The following is a 10320-nucleotide window of genomic DNA, read 5'->3' as shown; positions in this document are numbered from 1 at the left end:
CTTTCCCTCTCCTTATTTCTGTAATTGTGCTGACACATATTTTTGAGATGTTTTTCCACTCTTTCTTTACTTCATCTTCTGGTTTTGTTGTGCTTTCTTCCATGTTTTCTCATTTTCTTGACCACCCTGTGTTGCCATCTCTTTTTATACATTCATTTGCATGTCCGTCTTCATTTCTGTTTTATTTTCCCTCCTCCCAACCTTCTTCCTTTTCACAGCATTGGAACACGGGAGGTAGTCACCCAGAAGAACCTGAGTGGCTTGGTGCCCATCCGAGATTTCAGACTAGATCCCAGCCTCCTCTACTCTATTCCTTTACTAGCTCTCAGCCCCAATTTACTGATTGTGTGGCTGTTTCTGAGCATAGCATACCTGGTGGCCAGATTACGTTGCAAGTGAAGATAAGGTTAAAAAAACAAAAACAAAAAAGTGCTTGAATGTGTATTGCCACTTGGTACCTGCTGGACAAAGGAATGTGTCATAGCATTGTCTGCCAAGAATTATTATTATGCCTTACAATTTTACGTTTCTGTTGTACTAAACTGTAAATATACATCAAATTATTTTATCAAAAAGAATTGTATTTAAACTTTAAATTATTGTTCTGCTTTCAGTGCTTGTAACATAGTCTGACATTGGCCTGTTACCTCGTTACTTTAGCCGGCCTGAAGATCTCTTACCAAATATAGTTTTGTGTTACTTGTTTCATGTATTCCAGAGAAAGGAACTCTGTCTGAAAAGAATTTGTATCTTTTTGTATATTTAAGGTGTATGCTAATCTTGCCTTTCATTTTTACGAGGAATGAAGAGAAAAATAAAAACATGGGTGGGGTTTATAAGAAATTCTAAGAAATGTATTTAAAGAAATAAACAAATTTCTACTTTCATTTCAAAGCATAATACCCAAATTACATTACTGAACAGTTTGTAGAACCATGGTCTTGTTCCTTTCTCATGGTTAAGTATGTGCCAATAGACTAGTGTACCCACTCAAAAAACAACTTGCGGTGCGCTGCATGCAGAATTATTTTATTCTATTTGTAGATCTGCATTTTGTAATGTATTGAAGACAAAAAGAGAATGATTTGTGGTTAGGAAGAGGATGTAATTGGCATTAGCCTGCTAATGATCCATTATCTGTTTCAGGTGCTCTGTTATAGAACTTATTCTGAAACCGGGTCATTATCATCCTAGAAGTTAAAGACATTGGTCTTTAATATTTCAGGCAAGAAGAGGGAGGTATCAGTTAGCTCCTTTAGTAGGTGGGTTTGAGGTTTTCCATTGGGCTTTGTTTTAGTTACACTAGACTAAATATTACTGTTCTTTCCATTTTTAAGTGTTGGACAGCTTTAATAAATTATTATGTTGATAGTGACTTAGAGATAAACGAATGATGGTAAGTTAATATTTATTTAAGTGGTGAGACTACAGCAGCTTACCTAGTTTAGTCACGCAGAATAATTGCAGATGAAATTTGATCATCATTTATATATAACACCAAACTGGAAGAGGCTTATTTAAACTGAAAGACTTTGTTGACGCAGTGGTCTGGCAGAGCTTGTCAATAGCAATAGCTGATCAAAAAACCTAACCTCATTTAATGTAGTTTACTAAATTCATAAAGGGATTTACTTCGCTTGGTGCCTGAGATGACACAAAATTGGGCTTCTGAGGAGAATTCTTCTAGTACTGTGATTTCTATTTTCTACTATTATTAACTTGCTCAAAAAACATAGGTAGCTATAGCTTTTATCATAAATTTTAATGGAATTTGAAAGCTTCTGAGAGAGGTAAGCTTAAAAAAAGAAAAAAGCACAGTTAGAATAAAAATTAGAATAAAATCCTAAATTTGGTGATTATTCTAACTAAAAAAAAAGTATGTGGTTATATTTGTGTCTTCATGAAATCAGACTGTACAGTACACTACCTCCTGGTATTTTTCCTCACTATTCTTCCAATTTTGTTTTTAGAAGAAAAAAAACCAGAAAGATACATACACTTTTTTTTAAATATATACACATATATATATATATGTGTATCTTTAAGATGTATCCTATTTATTTTTAGTTGCAATGCATTTAGGTAAAGCCTTATTGCTGATGAGATTTAAAATCATGGTATGATGGTATTGGACATATCCATGTCCTGTGCTGATATCTACTACCACTGTGTCTCTGTACAGATCATCTCTTCTTCCTGATTAACACTTGTTCATTTGCTATGGGTACCAAAATCTTCCTTTTTACTAAATGAACAAATGTCAGGTTGGACTGTGGCCTTGATAGTGCAATGTGATGAGTGTCCTGGGTTCAGTCTAACAAGATGTGAAAGTAACTTTAGTAGGAGTATCTTCACTGAACTCCCTGAGATTATTAATCTGTTTAAATAAACTATGAATGCTTTGCTCATGATGACAGTCATTAAGGTTGCAGTAAGACCACCCTTAAATTCATCTAGAATGAAAGCCTAGGCTTTATGAAAACAATGTAGTTTTTTCTTTTTTAAACTTTGATGGGGACAAGTTTACATCTTTTTTAGCTTGGTCTGTATTTTCGTTCAGGCGTTCAGATTTAAAATGCTGTAGTGCATACTGCTTATGTGCCTCCAGCAGAAGAAACATGGCACATGAAGTGGTGTGTGAAATACATCTTTGTCACCATCTCTGTGACCCAGCTGTGCCATAGAGGGACATGCGCAATAACCAGATGCAGTGGAATGAATTATGAACAGAATGATTCACTTTTGAGTGAAAATGCTCATCTGGCATTCCATATTTGCTAGTTAAACTTACTGGTTTTATTAGTAATCTGAACTATAATTTGTGCAAATTTTTGATTAATCTATTTTACTGCAGCAGCCTTTGGGGGGATTCTGTAAAACACAAAACAATGCCATAAAAATAGTGTCATCACATACAATCCATTCTATAAAAGGCAGGCACAGAATGTGCTCCGGAGACAAATTTCAAACTTACTTAACTCTTTCTTAAAGCAAAAAGTTACAATGTCTTATGAAGTCAAATGAGGTGGTACATACAGAGCACAGTAACAGTCAGTTTAACTAACCAAAATTAGAGGAATGGTGAGGTCAGTAAGAGCAGAGAGCTTTCAAACTGAACTAGAATCCAAACCCTCCTTTTGAATCAGATGACCACAGGTTACCTGATAGATGCTGCAGCCATCTCCAGACAGGAATAACGTCACATTTCCACCATAAGATGGTGTATTGTACACTTTGCCATGAAGTTCTAGTATTAAATCATTGTTTAGGTTTCAGTTCTCTATCAGGGAAAGATATTCTCCTGCAAGCCTAAATTGATTTATAAAGATAGTGCTTCCTCTTTGTATGTGTGTTTTTGGATATAATCAAAGGAACTCTGAAGCAGATTTACAAGTGTAAAGAAGCCTTAAAACTGGAGTAGTTTTTTTATAGTAGCACAGAACCTCTTTGTAATGTGGGGCAGTTGCACCAAAACATTGGGTAAAAATTAAATTCTGCACAGCTTTGTTTCATTGGGGTGATGACTGTCAATGCAGCCAATCTTTTTTGCACCCACACAAAGCTGCTATTTCATGATTAAGATTTTTTTTTTTAGACTATGTTGGTTTTCAAGTCAATTTATGCATGCAGAGATAACTGGAAAGTCATTATTTTTGTATCAGCTCTAATCTTTAAGTAAGTACTGATAATACTGACATACAGGGAAAAATAAAATTATTTAAAGCTCTTACTGAGAGAACAGCAGTTTTTCTTTTTCAGCTTAATATACTTAATATAATGAATTAGCAGAACTGCTTGTAAGCAATCTCTTGGGATCCCTTGTGCAATGAAGCGGCATGTGAACTCCACAACAGTGTACCCTGAAATACATGAAACCATCATGAAAGAACTTTTTCAGTAGATGTGCTGCTGCTTTTTAGAAATGCAAAACTAGCAATCAGACATAGCATGTATCCATTCTGTGTGCTTCTTAATAGCATTGTATGATGAGTCATCATTTTTAATATTTGCAGTGGCAAATTAATTAAACGCTCATTAAATATAACCAACTTTCTGTTAATGCTATAAAATAACCAGTTCATTTCATCTTAGTTTAAGTCTTTTTTTTTTTCCTTTTTACTGCTGTCATTTTTTGTGCTTGTTTTTTTTCCCCAGTGAGGGTTGTCGGCGAGAAAATACAATGAAGAATGTTGGATGTCGCAAGTATGCATTTAATTCCCTGCAACTGAAGGCTTTCCCAAAGTATTACAGGCCTCCAGAAGGAACTTATGGAAAAGTTGAAACATAAGCATACTATGTCCTTTAATTGCTGTTCCATTAAAACACGTGGATACACTCTAGATTAATACATGATTTTGTCATCCAGAAGAGATAAATAACCTTTTTGTACGTTTCGCTAGGTTATACAGAGCATGTTACTTACAGAATTGGAATCTATAGTAACAATTATTCTGACACCTTAGCTTGAGAATAGTGTGATGACTCTCTGCCCGTTTAAATAGCCTTCAGTGTATGTAAGATGAACAGATACTGTGCTACTTAATAATTACCTATATGCAAATAGCTAGGTACCTCCTGGATGGGCAAGGACTCTAGGAACAGCATTTAGGCAGCTGTTTCACATAACATCTTTTTATACTGAGTTGACTTGAGATTGAGCTTTTCATAAACTTTTTAAAACTGGGAGTAAAACTCAAAAGTTGTAAATAAAAAGGGATTGGATCCTAGACAGTCTAATAACTGTAGAATGCATTGTTACAATCAAGAAACAGAAGTTTAACTTTAAAAAAAAAATCAGCACAGTAAAAGCCAGGAGTATAAATTGGTTTACTGTATATAGGACACCATCTTCATATATGAAATTAACAATACATAAAAGGCCAGGCATATGAGGTCTAGTTTCTAGCTCTGTCCAAATAAAACAAATTCCTGTCGTCTTCAGCAGATAAGGACTTGGGCACACATCTTAACTGATTTTAAAAAATGTTTCAAAAACATAATGATGCTTAACCATTAATGCCAGCAACAGTTCCCCCTGCCCCTTCAAACTATAAGGCAAGTGCAACAAGCAAGTTGCTAATGTTGCTTGTGACATGTTCAGTATGTTCCATGGTATTGTATATTAACACATTTTTACCCATAGCTTTTTATATCACTTCTGGATTGTATCTGCATTAGTATCTCGGGGGTTACATTTTTTTGATTAGTGTTTGATTTTTTTTTCCGTATCAATTTTGTATGTCAATATAAAAATGCTCAAAGTGCCCAACGCATCCCTGTTGCTCCGTAACCAAAATTGGTTTCTATTTACCTTTGCATTTTACCTGGGCAGATGTTCAGAATCCTGGGGGGGAAGTATGACTGTTTCCAGGGTTTTTCTGAGGAAGGTAGCAATGTCCCATGTTGATAGAAAGGAACTGCTCATGTGCTACTGCTAATGCGTGAAAACCTCGGATGTGTTCTAGCTTATGACTAAGGTGATCAGTTTGATAGCATTTGATACAAATGTTCAACAGATCTTCTCGGAAATAATCTCCCAAAGAATGCCTTTGAAGCTAATATACCTTTTAAAAAGCAGCTAAACATTAATTTCCAAATTTTAACAGGATTAAGTAATCTTTAGCTAGCTTTGTTCAGCAGACTGTGCCCTTTCCTTCTTGGTTTCTAAGGATATAAGCTTTAGAATAGAAAAATCTGCTCATTTATTCTTGTGAGAGTAGCAACAGCCAGGTAAGTATATGGCTGTTTTCTGATTTCTTTCTCCCTCTCACTGATGTTTGTCTGTGCTGTCACTGCTCTATCAATCAGTCATGTTCATTCTGCTCCCATGTAGGTTTGGGGGTTCCAGGTCTAGCAGTTCTTGCATTTTGCTTTTTGCAGTTTAACACTGAGCAGCATGTCACAAAGTCAGGTCAGAGAGTTCTGCTGACCTAGGCTGTTACCATTATTTCAGTCTCTCTAGGATAACAAAACGCTGAATTCTGTGCAAAATCAATGTATTGTAGTACCTATGCCAGGTCTGAAGAAATCATCTACGGTAGAATAATCCCTTGGAAATTGGTGAACAGAGTTTACCAATTAATAAATAAGTGTGGATTTTATTTTATTTTATTTTATTGCTGATGTGTAAACAAATGCATGGTGAAGTAGTTTTCAATGGGATCTCTTTAGACATGTTACTCCATTAGTTCTGCTCAACCTTCAGTCCCTGGCCCATTATTAAATGCTACATTTATTTTTGTATAAACTATACTCTTTATATCCCTTAGTTTTTATGAGTTGATAATTTTATTTTGTATATTTCAAACATAGTTAATTATATTTTAAGTTCTGTATTGTTACACTAAAAATCCTCCAATGTTCAGCTTCAGAAGAAAATAACAAGAGGTCTGTTGTAACAATTAGCAGAGCCACTCTCTTAGACTGTGGCCAACAATCATTAGATCTACTCTAGAGCTTAGCGATCCTTTATTTATTTTGTATACCAATGTAACCAGAAAACGTTGCCGAATTTTGTATGTGCATGGTTTTTGCTCACCTTTTTAAAGTGGTGGAATACCAGTCTCAAGTACTGCGTTATTTTGTTTAAAATACTCTGATTTCAGTATGCTTACATGTAAAACATTGTTGTCCGGCTAACATTTTATATATACGACATTGTCAGCACATGCACATCGACGGGCTTGTTAAAGGGCGTAATGGACAGTAAGATCTCGAGCAGTTCATCAAAAAAGAAAAACTGTGAAACTTGAAATCCACATAGGATGCTTCACAAGGGTGAAGTAAGCTTTTCTGTTGCACAGGAGAGGCAAATTTTAAGGATTACTGTAAAACGAAGTTCTGTCTAATGTTCTTTTTTGAGTACATTTTTTAAATTATAAAACATACAAAGGTAAAAAAAGAAAACTGTTGCCAAGTATGTTCTGTGTATGTTCTGTGAAAGTACCTACAGCACAGTTGCCTTTTGTTTCATTTATACATGTAAAATTATTGTATAATACAACACTGTTTTGTCCCAACAGAACTGTATTTGCCAAGCTTTGTGCATTGAAATATTTTTATTTATTTGTTTTTGGGCAGTATTAATATATCATAAACATATGGCTACTGTTTTATATATTCTAGTTCATCCAATCCACGTATGCTGTAAATGTGCTAGTCTTTAGGATGAAAACCAATAAAGAACTGACAAGAATAACAAATGGTGGCTTACTTCTAATGCGTTTGTGGTAAATTAAAATAAACACTTTCAGGTTCCTTGACTTGATATGCTTGATCTGTTGGAGAATATATTAAGCTAAGTTGTGCATGGAGATATTTTACACAGATACGCAAGTCAGGAAGTAGTTACTCCTAAACTCTGCTAAAGTACAGCTGCTATCAATTTTCTGTAGTTAAGTCTGGCACCAGTTTGTCCCACATGCTATACATTCAGCAGCAACAGTTAAACAAAGAAGCAGTATGAGATTTTTTTTTTTTTTTATATACTTTTTCCATGAATCTTCTATAAGACCTTCCTGAGCTTTGTTCTGTGTTTTTCACTCCTCCTTCCATTAATAGAATTCCTTCTCTGCTGCTTCTTCCCCTTCAGCCAACTCATCTGTCCAGCAGCTTTAGTAGTTATGCTACTTTTCAGCAGGGATAAGTTGTCATTGTTGATTGTCATTTTGATTTCAGATTAAATAAATTTTATATAATACTGTAACAGACAATAAACCAGAGCATTCTGATTTCTATAAAGTATGAAGAATAGTACATAAAAATGTAATGCTACTGTCACTGGATGTTTGAGAACTGTCAAATACAATTTTATTTGCGTGAAAGAGGACTGAGGACCCCAGGTGGGGCTCAATGAATTAGTTTTTCTTGTTACACAGAAAGAAAAACAGTACCAGGAAAAAACCCACGCTGCTTTCTTTCGAAATGCAGAAAGAGAAGATGCTTGACAGGTGGGAATTCCTAAACTGCAAATGCAAAATACATATACATACATGTGTGTCTATATGCAGATCTGTATTTCAAAATTTTTAAATTTGTGTCAAAAAAGTATCTACCAGTGTTCTTTTTAATTTAAAAAGGTGAAATGTTTAAAAGATGGTTGAAAGTTTAACATTGTTAAAAGGCATTCTGAGCTATTAGAGAAATTATCACTTGTCTGAAGCTCACATACGTGTCTCCATAAAGATCGCTCCATTCAAAACCCAAGGCAACCATGAATCCGGGTTGCCTGTGGAACTGTGGCTGTATGAAGGGCGTATGCGTGTCCATGGGTTGTAAAGATGCTACGGGGAGCTGCTGGGAGCAGCACTGACTGCGTGCTTTGGTGTGGAACCACAACTCGTTCCATCTCTTTGCCATGACTTTTGCTGGGCAACAGCCTTCAGGCAGGACGTGGAGCTGTGGTACAGCCTTCCGCGTACGGGCACTAACTGCGCTTCAGAAGGGCTTACCTAATGTCGCCAGTGTAACGTCTTAAAGTTCGAAACAGGTACTCTGACAAAAGAGAGGAAATTTTAATAGATGCAACACAAAAAATGCATGAGATAATAGAAAACCAAGAAGAATACAACAAGAAAATAGCAAAACGCTTGTTTAAACCAGAAAAACAGTCCTCATCAGAAGAAATTGTAGGTAATCTTGGTGACCAAGAGTAAGCTTTTTCATGGTTTTTCAGTTTGTGAATTCCTAAACATTTCTAAGACCCACCTCAGAAATTTTGTATCTATATGTTGTTGCCAACAGCGTATGGGTTTAAAATAGCTCTCCCTAATGAATGGCAAGACTTTCAGGCTATGAATGGGAAAGCTTAACTCAACAGCAACCTCTTTTTCCTCACATTATTGTAAATGTTAGGCCAACTTTCTGCTCCCAATTAATGAAGTATTTTGCCCATTGCAGCTGACTCCCTTTGGCAGCGTGATGGTGACGTGGGGCTATGTCCTACTTTATTCAGTAGTGTCCAACGTTATCAGTTGATGGCATGAAAATACAGTTTATAAGAGCCCGGTATCCCTGCCAAGCATGCCAATATTACATTTTATGTTATTTGCCGGTCTGGTCCTATAATTTCTGATGTTTTCTGTATTCTGCACAGACTTCAGCATCAAGAAGTCCTTGGTTTTTGTGGTGGCTATTGTATTTGTGCATATACCCTAAGTATTCTGAATGTAAAGTTCTGCAACGCTGTATTTTCCAGATTTTACAGCATAAGGAACGTACTGTGCATCCCTAATGTAATTTATTGTAAAGTTTTGGTCCTTGCAGTCAAAATACTTGAGATAATGTGCTGTTTATTACTTACGTGTATCATTTTGTACCTAACGCCAAATCACTAGGCTTCTTGACTGTTCCTGAGGGAGCAGGGTGGAGAACCCTTCCCAGTGTCTCCAAGAGTAGTAACCCCAGACTAGATCACTGCCCATTTAATTATTCACGAAGTTGAAAAGTTAAGAGAGATTGCAATGGCCAATGGTAAAGGCGTTATCTGGAATATGAGCGAATTACACTGTGGCTGAAATTGGTGATCTGGGATGGGAACAGTTTTGTTTGCTTAGTGCTCCCATCAGGGTCATTAGCAATCTTTTTTGCTGAAACTACACAGGGATTCCTGGCAAAAACCCTTGGGAGGGAGTTTGGACGTACATCCCAATTGGATGGTGTGGGGAAAAGGGGAGAAGTTGTAGAAAATTCTCAATCTAATTTAAAATTAAAGTTTTAATGATAAGGAATATGGAACTGGAACATAAAGCAATTACTTATCCACATGACCTCCAGATCAGCCCTGATTCTGGTAACTACAATGTGTGCTTAATTGCTTCAGCCTGCTACTTCACACAAGCTCATAAAGCTTTTCCAATGTGCACATCAAAGCATCAATAAAAATCTTACTGCTGCCCACGCCCTACGCGAGTTGTGCTTACGCACCAGTACGACGCAGAGAAAAACTGCTCAACTCGCATGATTTAAATCAAGTCAGGATGGATGCGGATTATCCATTTATTCATGGCGTAATTAGCCAGCGATCAGTGCGTAACAAGAGTCGCAAGAACAGTAATTAACAAGAACAAAACGATTAACCGGGAGCAAAGATCTTTAAAACCAAGGCAGTTTCTGCAGCAGGGATGCCTGGCAGGTATTTTATCCCTCCCCAAAGCCAGGAACGATCATAACACTGTCAACCACGGAAAACTCTCGTCGACCCACGCGTGTCGACAGGTTTGGGAGCGCCGTGGCACTCAGCATGTGAAGTGAAAAGAGCCGTTACCCTGCCGGGGGCCTTCGAACCGCCCCCTCCCCGGCCCGCTCCGCCCACAGCCACCT

General features: G+C 36.6%; 1 protein-coding gene across 1 annotated transcript in view; it reads left to right on the top strand.

The window, feature by feature from the left end:
- Nucleotides 1-4781, top strand: part of LOC104081755 (type I inositol 3,4-bisphosphate 4-phosphatase-like) — a gene marked incomplete at its 5' end in the record, with an annotated part of 29983 nt that extends 25202 nt beyond the window's left edge. The window contains 1 exon segment of the mRNA XM_009584612.1: nucleotides 4156-4781. Within this exon segment, the coding sequence (XP_009582907.1) occupies nucleotides 4156-4288 (133 nt within the window).
- Between the last annotated feature and the right edge of the window lie 5539 nt (nucleotides 4782-10320).

This window comes from Fulmarus glacialis, unplaced genomic scaffold (assembly GCF_000690835.1).
Source record: "Fulmarus glacialis isolate BGI_N327 unplaced genomic scaffold, ASM69083v1 scaffold15219, whole genome shotgun sequence".
Taxonomy (NCBI): Eukaryota; Metazoa; Chordata; class Aves; order Procellariiformes; family Procellariidae; genus Fulmarus; species Fulmarus glacialis.
The sequence above is the reverse complement of the archived record's forward strand: the minus strand, read 5'-3'. Positions and strand labels throughout refer to the sequence as shown.